Genomic DNA, 22,991 nt, shown 5'->3' on the forward strand with positions numbered 1-22,991 from the left:
CTACACGCAAGTAAAATAGCTAAAATAAGTCCTTTTGAAAATATAACATGCATATAATTTTAATTAATCAACTTCATAATGATTTAAATTAGATAATTAAATATTTAATTTCATTTTCATCTCATTAAGATCCTTGGCGTTATTAAATGCAAAATTACCTAGATTTTCCACTTTCACATACTAAACTGATTTCCTAATAAGAGAAATAACTCCACCAACCGTGGCGGAGCCACTTATAATTGGAAATTTATATTATTTAGTTAGGTATGTTGACTCTCCTTATTTTCTTCATGTGTTTTATTTTTTTATATTTTAATACTCCTTAGTAATATTTCTAGTTCTGCGCCACTGTCCACCACCCCACCCTAGCATCACCTACCCACTCACCCTCCACCCCCCTACACCCCATCCCAGAATATAGATACAGAAAAAAATAGTTATCTAGTGGATGACGAGTAAGATCCAAAATCTATATAATAACCATAGGATGAAAGGAGTTGTTGCCAAAACCAATTTATTGTTAGAGATGGAACATTCACTAATGTCCACTGGAAGTTACTTTTTGCTCTTCTCTTCTTCTGCGTTTCTTCTCATTTTGCTTTCATTCTCTGTGGAGAAAAGCCATGCTTTGGAAACAAGAGAAACCATTGAATCCCATTTCCACACTCTCCAACTCAGCTCTCTGCTTCCTTCCTCTTCTTGTAACCCTGCAACCAAAGGTAATTAACTCTCCTTATCCTCATAATATTTACTACTAACTCAAATAGATAACATAATTCACGTATGTAGATTTTTTTTTTTTTTTTTTGGTGTGTGTGTGTGAATATAGTATGTTTGTCTATTTTTAATTTGTTGTACATTCCGATCACCATTTTCATTTTAATTTTAAATCTTCATCCTTGATTTTCTTTGGTGGGTGTGGTGGCCTGAGGTTGAATGAGTGGAAAAGGGGAGGGGATTATTTTGTAATTATCTATTCTATTTAACGTAACAGTTTTTCTTTTTTAGTTCAAAAATGATACTCATATCTTTTTATATTTAAAAGCACTTTAGTTCAGACTTTTCATTTTATCTTTAATTAGACACTCTTATATTACAACATGTTTAAAATTACAAGTTTAAATAATACTTTAGGTACATATTCAAAGTTTTTCTTTATTTTTAGTGATGAAATATATTTTACATAAATTATTTTTTTTCTTTTTCGTTTTGCTTGTTTGTTACTTGGTTGTGAGATTGGGGTTGGGGTTGCGGTGAGAAAAAGCAGGTCAACGAATTATTTGATAATTTGCTTTTCCAAAAGTTATAAGGTGAAAGTAACGCAATAATCCACATGATTGAACATAGCGTTTTCACTTGTTCCCTTTTGTTTTTACTATATAGAAGAACTTTAACAACAAACAAGAAAAAAAAAAATGTAACCATAATCATATATTATATGATTCGAACTAAAATTACTTTTACCCTAAGATATTACATTTTATATGATGGGGACCAAAGTTTTGCCAGTATAGATTTTTAATGGAGCGAATAAGTGTGAATTTTCTAACAAATTCACGATAGTATCGGAAAAAAGTACAAACTGATTGATAAGTTTTAAATTAAAATCCTACCGATGTAATAACTCTTTAAAAGGATATTGCTTTCATCAGCACTAAACTTTGTACCTGCATTGCACGTTAGTTTGCAATTATTGATGGTTTCATCTTCACTATTTGCTATTTTATTTCATTTCTTGTCTGTCTCACTTTCATACCCATTTCTAGCTCCAGCCTGTCATGCAAGTTTCTGGAAAATTAATAATTGAATATTTTGGTAAATAAAGTAGAAAAGAGGAAGAAAGTAAAATATAATACCATAACTCACTAATGGTGAAGATTAAAATAAAAGAAGAAGAAGAAAACAATTTGGTGAAGATTTCTCCAAGCTACATCCTAACAACTAGTCAAAATGTAATTAATATGTTTTATGATTTATTATGTGCAATTAGTCAAAGTTATCTCAACTTACTTAAACTTCTTAAAGATATTTTAAATTACTAATTGTTGTGAGTTATACTACTTTTGATGTATTTTTCAAATATATAAATTTTAATTTCAGAAAACTTGAAAAATCTATGTCTAAATTCACATAAAAAATTAAGTAATTTAATTTTAGTACTCTGAATCCCGCTACATGAAATGAAAAGGGATGTGCGCAAGGTGCACTAATATTTGTACTTGATTATTTTCGTCAATTTTCCCATTGGATGGCGGATATATGTCTATTTATTCAAAAACTTTATAAGTGGATTGATCTTCATAAATGCTAACAGCTTTTACACTGATTATACCATATATTCCAGTCAACTTAATTCCTTTTTCAAACCATAAAAGTTAGGATAGGAATTAGGAAGAGAACGAGTAGCTAGAAGTTTCTTTACCGAACTATCTTGATGTGAAAGTGTGAAAATGAGGACTTATTTCCTCAGTATAATGATTTTTTTTTATATCACTAGTGTTTTAACTCGTGATAACTGGTTACTTATTATTTATTAAAGCTTACAAATTGTTTCAATTTAAAATAATTACATGCAATTAATTTTTAAGTAATATAATTATATAAATATTTTAAACTGTTAGTACACAGAACTTATAGAGTTACTCCATAAATCAAAGCAATGTTATTTAGAAAAGCTACCTACAATCATCTTTTCCCCTTAGCTTGTTTGGATGGTAGACAAGAGAAGGAAGAAAATTTGAAAAAAAGCGTTTTATTTTTTTTGTATAAGAAAATGAATAGAATAAGCAGAGAAAATAATTTCTTTCAAGACCTTGCATAATACTACAAAGCAAGAGAAAGAAAATTTCATTTACTATTATTTTCCCTTCATATCATATCTATTAATCTCTCCACCATAAACACAAAGCATTGCACTTACGAGTGAGAGACAGCTGTAGATCTAACTTTACTTTGAGACAAATGATTAGAGCTGAAAACCATTGTCTTGTCTTTAATTTATTTACCAAATGATTACTTCAAAATACTTTAATGAAGTATGACTCGGGTCTTCTAAAACTTTTAAGGGAAAATTATTGCTTATGTTACCTGACTTTTCTTTGACCACCTTTTATATTTTAATCTACTTTAGAAAAGGACTTCATTTTGGTCTTGTTAATATATAGAGGCAATAATTCCAACATAAACTTTACGCACATACTTGTTCTTTTGTTATTATTGGACATTATTTTTGAACTTTCTTTACACAAGGAAAAGATACTTCCTCCGTCTCCCTCAAAAAAATATCATTAAACATGTGGTCATAAACATTTCACAATATTTTTATGAATATAAACATATCTCATTAAGAGTAAAAGACTGACTATTTTCGAATTTAGTATATAACTTTTGATTCAAATAATTACCCTATTTCTTTTCTTAAATAATATTTTCAGGTAAAAGAAGAGGGGCATCATTGGAGGTCGTCAACAGGCAAGGCCCGTGTACCTTACTCAACCAAAAGGGAGCAAAAGCCCCAACTCTGACCGAAATCTTAGCCCACGATCAAGCCCGAGTGGACTCAATCCAAGCCCGCATCACAGACCAAAGCTACGACCTCTTCAAGAAAAAAGACAAAAAATCTTCCAACAAGAAGAAGAGCGTAAAAGACTCAAAAGCCAATCTCCCTGCACAATCCGGCCTTCCTCTCGGTACCGGAAACTACATCGTCAACGTCGGACTTGGAACTCCAAAAAAAGACCTTTCCCTCATTTTTGACACTGGTAGTGACCTCACTTGGACTCAATGCCAACCTTGTGTCAAATCCTGCTATGCTCAACAGCAACCAATTTTCGACCCATCAACTTCAAAAACATATTCCAACATTTCGTGCACTTCCGCTGCTTGTTCTAGTCTCAAATCAGCTACTGGAAACAGCCCAGGTTGTTCTTCCTCTAATTGCGTTTACGGGATTCAGTACGGTGATTCCTCATTCACAATTGGGTTTTTTGCTAAGGATAAATTAACCTTAACACAAAATGATGTGTTTGATGGGTTCATGTTCGGTTGTGGGCAAAACAACAAGGGATTATTCGGAAAAACTGCTGGATTAATCGGTTTAGGCCGCGATCCACTCTCCATTGTTCAACAAACAGCTCAGAAATTCGGAAAATACTTCTCTTACTGCCTTCCCACTTCCCGAGGGTCAAATGGTCATTTAACATTCGGCAACGGTAACGGGGTAAAAGCTTCAAAAGCAGTAAAAAACGGCATCACGTTCACGCCGTTTGCTTCGTCACAAGGGACGGCATATTACTTCATTGACGTACTCGGTATTTCCGTCGGTGGAAAAGCTTTATCGATAAGTCCGATGTTGTTCCAGAACGCCGGAACGATTATAGATTCCGGTACGGTGATTACACGGTTGCCGTCGACGGCGTACGGCAGTCTGAAGTCAGCTTTCAAGCAGTTCATGTCGAAATATCCCACGGCGCCGGCTCTTTCTTTGCTGGACACTTGCTATGATTTAAGCAATTATACTTCCATTAGTATTCCGAAGATCAGCTTCAACTTCAACGGCAATGCGAATGTGGAATTGGACCCGAATGGTATTCTTATAACAAACGGTGCATCTCAGGTTTGTTTGGCTTTTGCTGGAAATGGAGATGATGATAGTATTGGGATTTTTGGGAATATACAACAACAGACATTGGAGGTAGTATATGATGTTGCTGGTGGGCAATTAGGGTTTGGTTATAAGGGATGTTCTTAAAGAACTTTGGTAAAGTTAAATTAAATTGTAATACTGCAAAAGTATTGGGAAATGTATATCCATACATTTACTATAGTTTATGAGAACAAATAATCTCAGCTACAATGTGGAGTAGCATTTGTTTTCCTTTTCCTTTCTGATATTATTTTTACTCTTATTCTCCCAATTTTTAAATTTTAAATCTGAACACATGCATATAAACAAAATATGATACTCTGAACGTGAGCGATCAAGTGCAGAATACCTAAATCTAAAGCATAACAATAAAGAGGTTTTGTAACCATTCCGGTTGCCCAGTTGGTTTGGACAGTGGTCATCCAAATCTGGGATCGAATCCCCCTCACTGTCGCGGCAGCAGGTTTCCCCTCTTGCCAAAAAAAAAAAAGATTTTGTGATAATTTTCAAGATTGTGAAATATTCTAGAATGATACTAGAACAACAAGCTATGTAACCAGATAATTTCAGGACGTCCCAATTTCTTCGCATTTAAGGGTTAATTGCTAGATCAATTTCTTCGCATTTAAGGATTAATTGCTGGATGTAAACCACTCAATCGCAAATACCATCACCAATGTAATCACATTGCAAATAATTATATTATTTGTCACCTACTACATTAAGCTACATTTCATGTTGGGTTAAAATATAATTTTAATCATTTAAATATTGGATGGTTATAATAGTTAAGACTTTAAAGTTAACTATGATTAAACTGGATATTTTACTCAATCCCCCAAGTATTGACGACAAAATTTAATACATAAGGCATGATTACTTTTGCAAGATCGAGAATAATAAGGAACTGAGGATTTAGTTGGGACTTAGGATGCATTTTTACTTTTGTTTTTACTTGGGATCTTGTTCGATCATAGTAAATCCTAGTCTTTGAAAATTTTCCCTATAATTTAATCGAAAATTTTCCCTATAATTTAATCGGCTAGCTGGTAGTGTATGAGGTGAAATTGGTTGATAACATAACAGGTGATCGAATGGTGAGGTGATACGTGGAACCGAAGATATGCAAAAGCTGAGTCAACAAATAACTGGCATCGGGTGTTGATTATGTAACCGGTACCAGATAGATCACGAAAGAAGCATAGCCGATAATAGTAATTCAAAGATTTGACATCAGATAACATTTAATGAGCAGCCGTTACAGAGAATATCTGCATTCAAAGACAACCGGTATGCACCCATCAATGGTGTTTTTATTCTCATTCAATAAGAGCTTGATTTTAGGATTTTATCTCCCTAAATAGAGCTGTAAATAGCAGGATTAACAACCATGATAGGAGAGGAAATATTCCGCACTCAAAAGCTATAACCAAATATCTTGTTACGCTCAAATTGAACTATTTTATAATTGCTTTTACTTTTGTTCTCGGAAAGGCTAAGTTGGGAGTCGGGCTTGTTATCTCCTGTATATTTAGTCGTTAATCTAATTTTCGTTCTTACTTATTTATCGCTTTTGGATCAAATCGATTCGCTTGTCTATAAACCGCGCTATAAATTCAACTGTATAATTTTACGGGTAAACAATTTGGTACTGTAATGACTCGGCCGGTCGTTTTTGAGTATTGTAGTCCCGTTCCCCCATTTATTGCTTATTCTATGTTCGTTTGTTATTATGTGGCTTGACAGGGTGGTTGGTTTGGTTCCGGGGATGTTTCGAAATGAATTGAGATACTTAGTCCAAAGATTGGAAGCCTAAGTTGAAAGAGTTGGCCGGATATTGACTTATGTGTAAATGACTCCGAAACAGAGTTTTAATGGTTCCAATAGCTTCGTATGGTGATTTTGGACTTTAAAGTGGGTCCAGATTTTGATTTGGAGATCTTAGGTCATTTTGGCTTGAATTGGCGAAAATTGGAAAAGTTGAAGTTTGGAGAGTTGATAAGTTTGACCGAAAGTTGATTTTATTGATACCGGGCTCGGATTTTAGTTCCGAAAGTTGGAATAGGTCCATTGTGTCATTTATGACTTGTGTCACAAAATACGTAGTTATTTTGTGATTGTTGGCTTGCCTAGTTCTGTGATAGGCGCCACCATAACATGTTGAGATTTGGGCCGTGAGAAGTTGGTATCAGAGCCAGGTTAGAGTCATGAGTAGGTTTAGTAGAGTCTTGCGGATCGGTATACAGATGTCTGTACTTATTTTCGTGAGGATGCCGAACCATTAGGAAACTTCACTTTCTTGTATTCTTGTTGTGCGGATTTGTTGATTCCGGGAAATTAAACTTCTATTATTCTATTCTCTCACAGATGGCGAGGACACATGCTACCGGATCGGGCGGACGACCACCGGTACCACCAGCTAGGACCACGAGAGGCCGGGGTCACGGTAGAGGCCGAGGTGCAGCTCGTACAGCAGCTAGAGCAACACTTGTGGAACCATCACTTGCTCCAACTCAGGAGCAGATAGCGAAATTCTATTTTTTTACCGTAAAACGAAAGGAAACGAGGAACGGTCATGGCAGGGCGGTGTCTATAGTTCCTTAGGTCATATTTGATAGCCCGGAAGAATTTTAGCCGATCAGGGCTGGGGGCCCGGACTCACTTGGAAAGTGTGGGCTATAGCACACGAAAATATGACAATCGAGCGAAATTCTAATTTTTTTGTCGTATAAAGCAAATCAATGAGGAACGGTCATGGTGAGGCGATGGAAATGATTACTTAGTTCATATTTGATAGCCTGAAAATTTTTTAAGTGATCGGGGTCGGGGGACCCGGACCCACTCGAAAGGCATGGGCTATAGCACATGAATATATGCGAATCGGGCGGAATTCTAGTTTTTTGGCCGAAAAATGTAAAACAAAGAGGAACGGCCATGGCGGGGCAGTGACTATGGTTCCTTAGGTCTATTTTGATGGCCTAGATAAATTTTAAGCGATCGGGCAAGCCAACGTTAGAATAATATTAACCATTTTAAAAGAATTTTAAAGTAATTAATAACAAAGAAACAAATGCGGAAGTAAAGTCTGAAATGTAGTTAATAATCCATAATAATCGTGATATCTAAATACCATCCCAGAACTGGAGTCACAAGTGCACGAGCTTCTAGAATAATACAAATAATGGTGTGAATAAAATTCAAGTTGTTTGAAATATAATACACAGCTGAGATAAGATAGAAGGGGACTTCAGAACTGCGAACGCTGTGCAGTTACACCTCAAGTCTCCACTGGGGGGCCCGAGGGTCCGGACCTACCCGGAAGGACACGCCGAAATAAATTCTACAAGCTTAACCTGGGATTGGAGAAACAAGTATATCGAATATTTGAAAAACGGAAAACTCCCATTGGACCTTAAAGATTCCAGAACCCTACGGACCAAGGCTGCTCGATTCACTCTGGCTTCAGATAGAACACTGTACCGAAGAACGTTCGACGGACCATTGGCGGTATGCTTGGGTCCGGGGATGTCGATTATGTCCTACGGGAAGTGCATGAGGGTACTTGCGGGAATCACTCTGGGCCGACACATTGGCCTAAAAAATAATCAGAAAAGGGTATTATTGGATCGATATGGGCAAAGATACGAAGGAATTCATTCGTAAATATGATAAATGTCAAAGGTTCGCACCAATGATCCACCAGCCCGGAGAGAAACTCCACTCGGTCCTATCCCCGTGGCCTTTCATGAAATGGGGAATGGATATCGTCGGCCCTCTGCCATCGACCCCAGGTAAAGCCAAATTCATTTTGTTTATGATTGACTATTTTTCTAAATGGGTTGAAGCACAGGCGTTCGAGAAAATAAGAGAGAAAGAAGTTATAGACTTTATTTGGGATCATATCATATGCCGGTTCGGGATACCCGCCGAAATAGTATGTGACAATGGAAAGCAATTCATTGGCGGCAAAGTAACAGGATTCCTCGATTACCACAAGATAAGAAGGATACTGTCGACTCCGTACCACCCCAGTGGGAACGGGCAGGCTGAATCAACGAATAAAACTGTCATTCAAAACTTAAAGAAGAGATTGAACGATGCTAAAGGGAGATGGAGAGAAATCCTACCCGAAGTCCTTTGGGCATATCGGACAACATCAAAATCCAGTACGGGGACGACCCCGTTCTCCTTAGTATATGGATCCGAAGCTTTGATACCAGTCGAGGTTGGTGAACCCAGTGCCAGATTTCGATTCTCGACGGAAGAATCAAATAACGAGGCTATGAACACAAGCCTCGAACTATCGGACGAAAGGCGAGAAACTGCCCTCGTCCGAATGGCCGCCCAAAAGCAGCGAATCGAAAGGTATTATAATCGAAGAACCAAGCTCCGCCATTTCAAGCCTGGGGACTTAGTGTTGAGGAAAATTACCATCAATACCCGGAATCTGAATGAAGGGAAGCTAGGACCTAATTGGGAAGGACCATATCAGGTACTCGAGGACATCGGAAAGGGGTCGTACAGGATCGGCGTTATAAACGGCAAACAGTTATCAAGCAACTGGAATGTATCACATCTAAAACGGTACTACTGTTAAGGTATAACCTTTCCATATTCATTTATATCTCAAAACTGACCCCTGCAGGAGTCCGAACAAGGGACGGATCTCTCATCAGAAAGCACGCGTTGCACTCTTTTTTCCTTATACCGGTTTTATCCCAAATGGGTTTTTCGGCAAGGTTTTTAATGAGGCAACCACTGGTCGTGCAGCATTTATAATGATATCTGAGGCCCCGTAAGAGAGTTACTTCGCAGTAACAGGGTCCCGATAGGAAAACTGTAAAGAGCCAAATGGTCGAAGCGAGCCATGCTCGTATAAATTGGCCCGAACCCGGGCGTGTAATAACATGCGAAGAATTAAGATATAATGCGACTATTAAGCCTATGGGCTATTTTTTATTTCGAGTTCGAGCAAACACTCACTCGACCAAATGGCCTACGGGTTGCATCAATTCGAGTTCGAATCATTCACTCGATCAGGCCTACGGTCTATTTTTCATTTCGAGTTGGAGCAAATACTCACTCGACCAAATAGCCTACGGGCTGCATCAATTCGAGTTCGAATCATTCACTCGATTGAGCCTACAGGCTATTTTTCATTTCGAGTTCGAATCATTCACTCGATCAGGCCTACGGGCTATTTTTCATTTCGAGTTCGAGCAAACACTCACTCGACCAAATAGCCTACGGGTTGCATCAATTTGAGTTCGAATCATTCACTCGATCAGGCCTACGGGCTATTTTTCATTTCGAGTTCGAGCAAACACTCACTCGACCAAATAGCCTATGGGCTGCATCAATTTGAGTTCGAATCATTCAATCGATCAGGCCTACGAGCTATTATTTATTTCGAGTTTGAGCAAACACTCACTCGACCAAATAGCCTACGGGCTGCATCAATTCGAGTTCGAAATATTCACTCGATCGAGCCTACGGGCTATTTTTCGTTTCGAGTTCGAGCAAACACTCACTCGACCAAATAGCCTACGGGCTGCATCAATTCAAGTTCGAACCATTCCCTCGATCGAGCCTATGGGCTATTTTTCATTTTGAGTTCGAGAAAACACTCACTCGACCAAATAGCCTACGGGCTACATCAATTCGAGCACAAGCGAACACCCGCTCGACCGTCAAAAGCCTAAAGGGCTACATTGCCCTAAGTTTGAATAAACGCTCACTCGGTTGCAGAGACCACGAGTTTCAAGTTTGATTAAGTGGTTTAATACATAGAGATATGCTTATACACAAAGATTATCTACATAGGTGGCTACAGCAAAAAAAAAATTAAACGGGAGCGGTCTCTTCTTTATCAGGTTCCCCCCCCCGTTCTCGGATCCGCTTTTGCTCCCATCATCGTCGTCATCATCATCAGAAACCAGAGCTTCAGCATCAGCTTTGAGTTCTTTTGCCTTTTTTATCTCTTCTGTGAGATCGAAGCCGCGAGCATGAATCTCCTCGAGAGTTTCTCTCCTAGATCGGTACTTAGCAAGTTCGGCGACCCAATGCGCCCGATCATTGGTGGATTCGGCTGCCTCTCTTGCCTGAACTTGGGCAGCTTCAGCATCAGCCCGATAAATGGCCACGAGCGCATCCGAATAAGTCTTTGCCGTTTCAGCATCGGATTCGGCCTTGGCGAGTACTGAGGCCAACCGAGCCTCGAGCTCCTCAATTTTTCTTGCTTGAACCAGGCCTTTTTCCTTCATTGTCTGAAGTTGGGTTTCAGATGATGATAACTGGGCTCGAGCAGTCTCTTTTTCTGCAGCAAAGCGGTCCATACCTTCTTTCCACCGCAAGGATTCCATCCTTATAACATCGACCTCCTCGCGCAGCTTCCCTATCATCTCGATTTTTTGCTGCACCTGCGAGACCGAAATGTTAGCTACCATTCTGGTATCGAACCCATAGGCTTTCAAAATCATCATTACCTGCTCAGACAAATCATTCTGGTCTCGATAAGCCTTGGCCAGCTCGGCTCGGAGATATTTTATTTCCTCATCTCTCTGCCCTAAGGAAAGTTTGAAAGAGTTCCTCTCATCGGTAGCGCATTTCAGGTCGGCCGCGTATCAATGTAGCTCATTCTGGGAACGAGAACATTGTTCTCGATGGACCGCCGTAGCCTACGGAGGAACAAGAAGTGAAGTTAACGAAAGACGAACATAAAGGCAATACCAACAAAGCGAACATAGAGACTCACCAGGTTCAAAGCCTGCCGCAAACCGTGAAAAATATCTGATTCATCACCGGCACCGGCAATATCCTCGATACCAGTAAACAGGTCACGAAATGGATCCTCTTCATCGTGAGGCCTACCTAGATCGAGGGCCCATAGAGCTTGAGCTTCCTGAATCACCCCTGCGGAAAAAGCGGGAAAGGTAGGCGAGTCCTCGATCGCTGCTGCCCCAAGTGACTTGCTTAGAGCATTCCCCTCGGCTTGGAGGGGTTCGAAGGGATCTTCGATTGTAACCCATGCCGGTTGATTCCGGTGAGAGGCGTCTTCGACATCCGATAGTTCGGGGACTCTACCAGAACCTCTCTCCGGTATATTTTCAGTTCGAGACGGAGCCCCATAGGGCATCATCAATCCAGCCGGCATTGAAGCATCGGTGGCTCTCTTCGTCCGGACCGCCAACGTGGACTCATTATCCTCTTCCTCTTCTTCCTCATCCCTTAAGCGCAAAACGGATTCTACGGTCAAAGGGATAACGTTCTTGTTCGGCTTACGAGCCGTCCTCTTCTTCGGTTTTGGATATTCGGGCAACAAAGCTCTCTTCATTTTATTTTCCTTCACTGGCTTTGGAACTAAGGTCGAGACATCCTCTTCATTAGACAGAGGTCTCAAGACCGCATCCTTACCCAAACCTACATATGGGAAACCTTATAAAAAAATATCGAGAAATGCCTCGTCAGAGTCCGAGAAATGAGCTTACCATGATTTTTGGCCTCCCATCGACCTTTAGACAAATCACGCCATGAGCGTTCGGCATATGTGGAAGTCAAAACAAGATCCCGTAACCAATTCTTGAGGTCGGGAACCGTTCCGGGCATCCAGGGAACCGCTACATCACGAAAAGAGGAGCATCGATAAGAGAACAAATGAAAGAACCAAATAGAAGCAATAGCAAAATCACACTTACGTTTCAGATTCCACTCCTCAGGAAAGGCCATCTTTTCAGTCGGGATCAGGTCCGAAGTCCTTACTCGAACGAACCTGCTCATCCAACCCCGGTCCCTGTCCTCGTCAATACTTGAGAACAAAGCCTTGGTAGCCCGACGCTGGAGTTTTATTAACCCTCCCCGAAAAAGTCGGGGACGATACAGCCGGATAAGATGATCGAGGGTGAACGACATCCCCTCGATTTTGCTCACAAAATATCAGATCAGAATAACGATCTGCCACAAAGAAGGATGGACGTGGCCTAAGGTTACTTGATACTGTCGACAGAAGTCGATAACGACGGAATCGAGGGGACCCAAAGTGAAAGGGTAAGTATATACGTTCAAAAACCCTTTCACGTGAGAGGTGATGTCTTCGTCGGGGGTAGGTATTATCACTTCTTTTCTCCCCCAATTGCAGTCCTTCTTTAGCAGATCGAGGTGCTTCTCAGTAATCGAACACATATACCTCGATACCGGCTCATACCGGCCAGGGACCGATAAACCTTTATCAACTTTAAAATCTGAAGTAAGGACGCACGCCTCGGGGACACACTCCTCTGGTCGTGGCTCCGCCGATGTCTCATCGGCGGCACAATGTGAAGACGAAGCTTTATCTTTCTAAGGAACGGTTTGCGATGTTTTCGCCATTCTTTTTTGAATTCAAAAAAAGGAGTAGAAGAATGTGATAGAGATTTGGTAGAATTGAGGGGTCTTTTCGGGAAAAAATCACAGCTTTTTTGGTAGGCTGGAGAGTATAAAGAAGAAATTGAGAAATTTTAGAAGATAGAAGATGCAGAAATGGTAAAAGATAAAGGTGAGAGTTATTTATAGGTTCAAAGCGACGGTGGTTCGTTATCATCAGTGGCCGACCACCGCTGACATGCATTAAATGCCTTGAAAGACTAAACCGACAGGATAGCTATCATGTGTATCATGGTCGAGCTTGATGGAATCGATAAGGTATAATCCGATCGAGCCGTTGAAAATCATATCGTTTCTCGCCATATTTTTTTCTGAGAAACGAGGGGACTATCTGTATACGGTCGAAATGAATCTCAGCCTTGGCATGTCCGGTACGGTTCGAAGGGTGGTGTATCGAAGTAAGATCCCGAAGGGGGAAACAAACTAACCTAGGGCCCGGGGAGGCCGGTCCGTATTGAGATCGAAATCATAATCAAACTCGAACAAGAATCGAACCATGGCGCGGGTAGATCTATCGTGCTGATAATCCAAAAACCAACCTACATCGACCTGGAATCCATCCGAGGGCTCGAACCAAGATCGGGCTCGAGCCAAGATCACGAGTTCGAGCCGAAGTCAAGCTCGAACCAAAATCGAGGATTCTAAGCAAGATCGAGCTCGCAGACAAAAGCCGTCGTAATCCTACTAGAGGGAATCTTGGCAGAAATTATGGAAAAGCTGATTTATCATGGGTCTCCCACTGAATGTTTATTTTATTATATTTAGAGCCAAACCCCTTCACTATAAAAGGGATTATTTATCATTCTGAGGAGGCCATCTTTTTGGAGATTTAGACTATCAAAAACTGTATTATTTCCTCTATAAGGAAAAATGATCCTTCTAGTTTCTTAGATTGATTCTATTTTGTTAAATCCTAAATTCACTGTTCATAATTGATTCGCCTGAATTACGTTTTCTCTAACCCATATTCATCCTTTTATTTATCCCAGCATTCTGTGTTAAGTTATACCACATATCTTCGGAACTGCGTATAAATTTAACTATATCCATTTTTCGGGTAAACAAAAATAACATAAATAGTAAACGTCGAAGACATTATCATCGTATTCTTAGGTATCATGTATTATCTTAGTTGCCTTGTCATAATCAACCAGATCAATATAATGAAAATTATTTTCATTTATCATTACTCTGGTATAAAAATCTCCAAGAGAAATTTCCATGATATTTCTAATAACCATCAACTAATCCGCGTTCCAGTTATATTGAGACTAAAGGAGTTATCATTACGGAACAGGAATAATGTTTGCTTTGCTTTCTACATTTTCGTATATTGTTTTCCATAACGATATCCTTTCTTTTTCATCAGTTAATAACATCAACTTTAAAATTTACCCTTATCTGTTTTGCCCGTAAATCACTTATATTTTAATAATGAGTAAATATTACTTAATCACTTACCTTTTAATTGTTGGAAAATAATATCATTCTTTCTTTGAATGAGAGCAATATGTCACAGGGCCGTTTTTCTGAGGGCTCCGTGAGGACAGCAAGATAGTCTGGCTGCTACTCTTGTTTCAGTCCTAACCAATAAATAAGCACAATGTCGTGCTTGTAACAAGACAATCACACAAACTCAAAGGTTGGAGGGATAATGAAATGAAAGACACACAAAGGTTGGGAGGCCAAGGCCAATTTTCGGACTTAATTCATGTACAAAAGAAGGAAATACAAGTGTATGAGATCTGCCTTCTAACAAGGCCTTAACATGTCTATATATACAATGAATGTCCACGTGCAGCTAGGCTGGCTGTGGACCCATCCAGCTGTGTTGAGATATGGGCAAATGAAGGCCTTCACTTCATCCCAATAGTCCAACCCCAGTTCCAGATCAAACATATCAAGGGAAGCGACAAAGTGTAACGATCCGGCCGGTCGTTTTGAGTATTTCAGATTTGTTCCCTCATTTACTGTTCAATTTATGCTTTGCAATGGTTGTATGACTTACCGGGGTAATTAGTTCGGGTTCGGAGAGATTTCAGAATGAATTGAGACACTTAGTCTCATAATGAAAAGTTTAAGTTGGAAAAGTCGACCGGATATCGATTTATGTATAAACGACCTCGGATTTGAATTTTGATGATTCCAATAGCTTCGTATGGTAATTTTGGACTTAGAAGCGTGTCTGAAAAATTATTTGGAGGTCCATAGTGGAATTAGGCTTGAAATGGCGAAAGTAGAATTTTGGGAAGTTTGGCCGAGGGGTTTACTTTTTTATATCAGGGTCAGAATCCGATTTTGGAAATTGAAAATTAGAATAGGTCCGTAATGTGAAATATGACTTGTGTGCAAAATTTGAAGCCATTCCGAATTGATTTGATGTGTTTCGGCACAAGTTATAGAATTTGAAAGTTCGAAGTTCATTGATTTTGAATTTAGGTGTGATTCGTCGTTTCGATGTTCTTAGGTGTGATTTGAGGTCTCGAATAGGTCCGTGTTATGTTATGAGACTTGTTGGTATGTTCGGACGGGGTACCGAGGGGCTCGGGCATGTTTCGGATTGATTTCGGACCATTTTTCTTCATGTTGTTATTGCTGGTTCTGGAGTGACCGTACCTGCGGTTGAATTTGCGCAGGTGTGATGGTCGCAGAAGCGACACAGCAGTCGCAGAAGCGATGGCCACAGAAGCACGATCGCAGATGCGACCATGGCCATCGCAGAAGCGGCCTTGCGCCCAAATGCGAGCTTTATTCCCGCAGAAGCGAAGGTCGCAGATGCGACCCCCTTGTCCGCAGAAGCGGAACGACTGGACAGAAGCTTAAATTCGAGGTTTCGCTATTTTTAGTCATTTTTGGATTTTGGAGCTCGGTTTTGACAATTTTGAAGAGGAAGTTTTTCACGCAACTTAGGGTAAGTGTTCTTGGCTCCCTTGTGATTATATTCCATGAATATTGTTGGGAGGTGACGCACATGCTAGGTGACGGGTGTGTGGGCGTGCACAATGGAAATTGTGACATAATTGTTTCCGTAGAATTTTGTAGTCAAATAATCTTGGCATTTTCTATTTAATTTTATCTGCTAAAGAAATTGAGCTGAGAATCATTTAAAAAAAATTATGTTGAGACTATGTGCAAGTATTATTGGGACTCACATAGGTCATATTGTTGTGAATTATTTATTTTAAATTAAAAATTCATACTCAGTCATATTCATGTCATTACATATCATATCTCAGTCTTTGTTGTTATTTATTGATACATCATATCATTATTTTCGGGTTATTTTCATGACATTGTGAGCCCATGAGAGAGATATTGGAGAGATTAATAACTTAGTGAGGCAGAGGGCTTGATTGTGAGGATAATTATGGGATCGGACTGCACGCCGCAGCAGGCCATATTGGCTTTATATACTTTATTATTATGTGCATCGGGGCTGCCTGCTTGCAGCAGGTCTTCTAGGCTTTATTATAGCACGTGAGTTGTCTATGCGGATACAGATATTAATACTATAGCACGTGAATTGTCCGTGCAGATTATAGCGCTTGGGCTCAAGGAGCCCCTCCGGAGTCTGTACACACCCCCAGTGAGCGCAGGTACCTACTGAGTGCGAGTGCTGAGTGCCGAGTGTGAGTGTCGAGCGATTGGGAATATTGAGTGACTGTGAGGATTGAGTGACTGTGAGGACTGAGTGAATGTGATGACTGAGTGACTGTGAGGACTGAGTGATGGGGAGGACTGAGTGAATTAATACTCTAAGAGTATGCATATGAGTTCATCTCTGAGATACATTGCATTGACATACACACATGACATACAAGCATAGAGATGTATTTTTCCTCATGTTGTACGATATTACATCATTCATCATTTCTCACACATGTTGGCAGATGGGCATAGTGATGCATTTGTTTTACACTGGTTATCTCGAAAGAAAAAAAATAAAACATCTTATTTATCATTGAAACGATTTTGGAAAAATTATCGTTTTCAAACTTATTCAAATTTTTGGCAACTCCGGTAAATGATTTGGGTTTTCATGGATGTACATGAAAGGCAGAACTATTTTCGAAAATCATGATTTTGCTGAGCATTTCATCTCTGAGTTACTTCTTTTATTAATTGATTTAAGTTGTTATGGACTGTTGTTGACTATTGGTTTTGGACCCGATCTTGGTACAAGCTCGTCACTACTTTCAATCTAAGGTTAGGTTTGTTACTTATTGTCGGTTCATACTACACTTCTGCACCTTGCGTGCAGATGTTGGCTGTTGATGTAGTTTGGTTCGTTGGGAGCTAGATCTGAAGATGTACCTGCGTTCCGGTTGTTGGTGCCTCTTGTTCATGGTAGCCTTAGATTCATAAAACTTTGTTTATGTACTTTTCAAACAGATGATGTGTTACTTCATACCAGCTTAGAAGTTCATGATTTGTACTACCAGTCCTTGGAGAATGTATAAGATTTAGATATTTTATTTTACTTAATTGTCTTGTTATATATTGGAATTAGATAGTGGGTAGTTGGCTTACCTAACGGGTTGGGTTAGGTGCCATCATGACTAGGTAAATTTTGGGTCGTGACACAAAGAAACTCATATTTCCCTGCCAAGCTCCTAAGATGAGCTTCACATTGCGGGCAACTCCTTTCACGTTGGTGGGTTTGGCGTTTACGGTCTTCTGCACGGAACTGCTAGGACCAAACGCAAGGCCAAGTGACTTAGACTTTGCTTCCCATACAAAGTTGTGTGTCGCGACGGTGTCTACCATAATACGGACAGATTGTCCGTTCAATCTTGCATCCACGAACATGGATCTTGTCTCTCTTGATCGGGGCTCCTTTCCAATCACATCGTCGCCTAACGAGTGAACCAGTTTGGAAATGTCATGCTTCCCTTGGGAAGCTGGCTTTAAAGCAGGCTTTTTGGCTACTACCGCAACCCGTATCAAGCCAAGATGAGTTATGCCTGACTGTTGTTGAACCGCTTCTTCGACCTGTTCGTTAGCTGGACTCTCTCTTCTGTTAGCCTCCGCTCGGTCGCAATTAAGGCACCGAGTTTCTTCAAAGAAGGACAATCCTTGTAGCCATGACTAGGGTCCTTGCAGATGTAACAACCATTGCGGGGACCAACTTCTTCTTTCTTTGGTTATACCGGTCGCGCCAGTGAGATACCTTGTTGCCTTGTTCTCTGGAATCGCGGTCCGGGGAAGCAACTTGTTTGCCCTTGTCTCGATGTCCGTGGTCTCCACTAGGTTGGAAGTTGGTGTCCCTTGCCTTTGTGGCTTCAGTCCTAAAATTATTTAAGGACTCAGCCACCGCGATAGCTTCATCAACGTCTTGGACTTGACATCGCTTCAATTCCTGTTTGGCCCAGTTTTGAAGGCCATCTATGAAATAGAATAGCAAGTCATCGCTTGCTATGTTCGGAATCTATAAGGTGTGTTTTGTGAATTCCTTCACGTACTCACTTATGAAAGTTGTTTGCCTGAGCTCTCTCAACTTCCCACGTGCCTCATTGACAATGTTTTGGGGCTAGAACTGGCGCTTTAGTTCGAACTTGAACTGTTCCTAGCTCCTGATGGAGCAAATTCCCTTCTCCATGTTGGCTTTCTTCCTCCTCCACCAAAGCATAGCGGTGTCGTCAAGATACATCGTTGCTGCCCGGATCTTGGCAGCCTCATCAACGATGCTAAGGTGCTCAAAGTAGTCTTCCAGATGAAGTTCTCTACATCCTGAGCATTTCGTTTGCCCCTAAACTCTTTCAGTTTTGGGCCCTCGATTTTGGTTTCACGCACTATTACATGACCAGTACCACCGTCTAACCTTATTGCCTGCAGTTGTTGCTTTAGGGATTCAACTTTCTCGTGCAACGATGATACAACCTCGGCCAGTTTAAGCTCAAGGTTGGTCAGTCATTCCTTGTGCTCGCCAATCACTTGATCTAACGTCTCTTTGACGTCTCCTAGCGCATCTAGGGTAGTAGACTCAACAGAGCTGAAGTTATGTTCAACAACCTGTATGTGTCGATTTAAAGCATCTAAACCAGCTTCGGTGAGATCCATTCTCATACCTAAGAGATTTGAGGTAGAAGCCTCACAATCTTCACCACGACTAACTTGTTGTGGGGGTAGCTCAAAAGTTGGCACCTCACTTGTTAAGGCTATGGCGGGATCTCGCGCTTTGCTCGTCCCTCTCTTCTTTGGTTTCGGTCTCCTTGTTGGTGATTCGTCTCTCCCCCGAATGTTGCCTAATGCTGCATTATCTTCATCGGTTGCCATGTTCAATTAACCTCACTTTGATACCAATTGTCACGAGACCGTTTTTCTGAGGGCTCCGTGAGGACAGCAAGATAGCCTGACTGCTACTCTTGCTTCAGTCCTAACCAATAAATAAGTACAATGGCGTACTTGAACCAAGGCAATCACACATACTCAAAGGTTGGAGGGATAATGAAATGAAATACACACAAAGGTTGGGAGGCCAAGGCCAATTTTCGGATTTAATTCATGTACAAAAGAAGGAAACACAAGTGTATGAGATCTGCCTTCTAACAAGGCCTAAGCATGTCTATATATACAATGAATGTCCACAGGCAGCTAGGCTAGTTGTGGACCCGTCCAACTGTGTTGCACTGCTTTATGCTGGCATCATGTGATCTCCATGAATGTGTTGGCAACCCATGTGCCAATGGTCTTGTCCAGATGTTGTGCCTTAGTTCTTGTTGGCTGATAGTTGTCTCAATGATTGCCCAGACATGTTGTGGCCCTGCCCAGCTGTGCAGCACATGTATTTGCTGGAAGTGAGTTGCCTCCATGATGGTCCTGACAGGCTGTAGTCCTGCCCAGTTGTGCTGCATGTGACCTTGCTGGTAGAGTGTGGTCTCCATAACGGCCCGGACAATCTGTGGGATTGTTGCCTCCATGTGCAAAGACCCTATGGTCTTTGGCTGCCAAGTTTGGCTCGGATTGCAGCCCTTTAGGCGACAAATAACCTCATTGAACAATATTTTTTGTTAGATCTCCGTTTTATAAGCTTATTTCTCGTCTATCCAAAGATGAAGAAGAAATTCTAATTTATTTATTTATGAACGTGGACCAGATTTAAAGAATACATATTTCTAAATCTGTATTCCTTTCTTTTTTCTAGTTATATAAGAAGCAAGTTATTTAATATTACCGAACAACATCTTCTTATGATAGAGAGATAAAATATATAATGGAGAATGACATCTACTTTGTTATGGTTTCTTTTTGCTTTCTTTTTCTTTTTCGATTTCACTATCTATATCTATATTTATATATATGTCCTATATTATTAATGAAATATAATATCGTTTATCTTGTTTACCTTTTAAAAAAATATTTTGTATTGGATAAAATAATCATTGAAGTTATTTTTTAATATTTAAAATTTTATAATCAACTAAAATTTTGATTACTAATCTTTTCTTATTGAATTAGGTAAGGTTTATAATACAAATATATATTAGTTTGGGATTCTACATGGCAAATAAAGATACCATGTATAGAAAACGGAAGTCAAATCTCTTTAAAAAATCAATTAATATTTTGCATATAATAGAACTTTCAAATCCACCAAATTTTGTGCACTTCGTGTTGTAATAAATCGCCGCCGCTAAAGAGAGATCCTAATTTGCAATGGATTCTATTACAAGTACTCATCCTAACGTGTAGTATTTCTTGTTTTGTCCTTTTTATAAGATTTCTTGTAAAAATTAATGTAAGTAATTAAGGGTATAAAAGTTGATATGTAACTATTATTTCGAGCCTCTTTTTTTCTTCCACCATTGATGGTCCCTTTGCTTTTATTGGTATGCAGATTACGTCTCTGAAAAGTATAAAGAAAAATCAAGCTACAAAGTAACTATTAAAGGAATTAATATGTGAAATACTTACATTGTCACGACCCAAAAATCAACCGTCATGATGGCGCCTATCATGGTACTAGGCAAGCCACTACTCACTATCTTAACACAGTAAAAACTTTAAAATTATAGACGCAAGCAATTAATATTTAAGAAAAACCTTTATGGAACAGAAATAAACTCGCATCACAATACAATCTATCCCAAAAACCGGGGTGTCATCGAGTACATGAGCATCTATACCAGGAGCAGTCTAATACAAAGTTTAAGGAACAAGAATTGAAATGCGATAAAGATAATGAAGGAGGGTCAAGGCCTGGTAACGCCATGCAGCTACCTCGATAGTCTCCGGAATCAGTTGCTCAAATATCGACACTCGCTATGACCGAAAACACCTGGATCTGCACATGAAGTGCAGGGTGTAGCGTGAGTACAACCAACTCAGTAAGTAAAAATAATAAATAAGGAACTGAAAGATAGTGACGAGCAACACAGTTATAGTTCATTTTCAGTAATCCCCACAAGAAAGTGGGTCTGCTTTCAAATTCGGCAGTTTATGTCAAATCAATTTATAAATGCCAAGTTCAAGTAAAATTCTGATATAATATCCCTCAGAAGTTTTAAAACAATGACATATAACAACTATGTGCAACAACAATGGAAGCAAATACCGCCTCTCAGGGCAACAATCACTCATTCTTTCTCAATAGCTCATCACTCGGCTCTCAGCCCTCAACACTCACACTCAATAGGTATCTGCGCTCACTGGGGGTGTACAGACTCCGGAGGGGCTCCTTCAGCCCAAGCGCTATATCGTTGTGGCGTGCAGCCCGATCCCATATAAATAGCCATAAGGCTCGTTGCGACGTGAAACCCGATCCATATACATTCAGCCCCCAAGCTCATTGCGGCGTGCAACCTGGTCCATATACATCACATAGCTCACAACTCGGCACTCAGGCCCTATCTCAGTTACTAACCTCTACAGCCTCTAGGGTTCTCAAAAATCATACAAATCAGCCCAAAAGAAATAATAACAAGTATCAACAAGAAAACAAGAGGAAACTGAGATATGACACGCAAGTAAAACTGTGATTGAGTACAAGACAACAAATAGCAGCTAATTCAACAAGTACCCGACCGTTATAGGTCCCAACAGTGATATCATATGGCCTAAGCATGGTTTCTAATATGAATGGCAGTCAAATTTCTAGAAGACAGATGGAACCTGTATATAACAATAAGTTATTCGACTTTACAGTCTCACGGGACGGACCAAGTCACAATCCCCCACGGTGCACGCCCACACGCCTGTCACCTAGCATGTGTGTCACCTCCAAAATAATCACATCATACCAAAATCCGGGGTTTCATACCCTCAGGACCAGATTTAAGACTATTACTTACCTCAAACTGCGCAAAATCCTACTCTGAAATGCATTTGCCCCTCGAATCAGTCTCCAAATGCCCCGAATCTAGCCACAAGCAGTATGATATAATTAATATAGGCTAAAGGAATCAATTCCACAAGAAAAACATAAAATTATAAGCCAAAATACGAAATAGGCTCAACCCGACCCCCGGGCCCACATCTCTAAATCCGACAAAATTTACAAAATCCGAAAGCACATTCACTCGCGAGTCTAACCATACCAAATTTATCAAAATCCGACACCATTTGATCATCCAAATTCCCAAAATTCACTCTCCAATTCTTTAGCCCTAAACTCCCAAATTTCACCTCAAAAACACATCAACTAGGTGGTAAACCAGTGGAAAAATATCATTATTGAAGAAAAATAAACACAAGGAGCTTACCTCAGTAATCTCTTCAAAAACCTCCAAAGTTCGAGCTCAAAATGGTGAAAATGGTGAAAAATCTCGAAGTCTCGCATTTATAGTTTATGCCCAAGCTTTCCGCACCTGCAGCAACTTAGCCGCTTCTGAGGTCTCGCAGGTACGCCCCCGAGCCTGCTTCTGCATCTAACTCCGCACCTGCGTCCCTTTTTCAGCTCCAGCGGACTCGTTTATGCGGAGTCAAGCTT

General features: G+C 40.0%; 1 protein-coding gene across 1 annotated transcript; it reads left to right on the forward strand.

Moving 5' to 3' along the window:
* The first annotated feature begins 358 nt into the window (after nt 1-358).
* On the forward strand, nt 359-4,882 carry LOC104088846 (aspartyl protease family protein At5g10770-like). Its single transcript, XM_009593590.4, has 2 exons — nt 359-719; nt 3,435-4,882. Exons 1-2 carry the CDS (start codon nt 449-451, stop codon nt 4,748-4,750), a joined length of 1,587 nt encoding a protein of 528 aa, XP_009591885.3. The 5' UTR covers nt 359-448; the 3' UTR covers nt 4,751-4,882.
* Nucleotides 4,883-22,991: the final 18,109 nt, after the last annotated feature.

This window comes from Nicotiana tomentosiformis, chromosome 8 (genome assembly GCF_000390325.3).
Source record: "Nicotiana tomentosiformis chromosome 8, ASM39032v3, whole genome shotgun sequence".
Classification (NCBI taxonomy): Eukaryota; Viridiplantae; Streptophyta; class Magnoliopsida; order Solanales; family Solanaceae; genus Nicotiana; species Nicotiana tomentosiformis.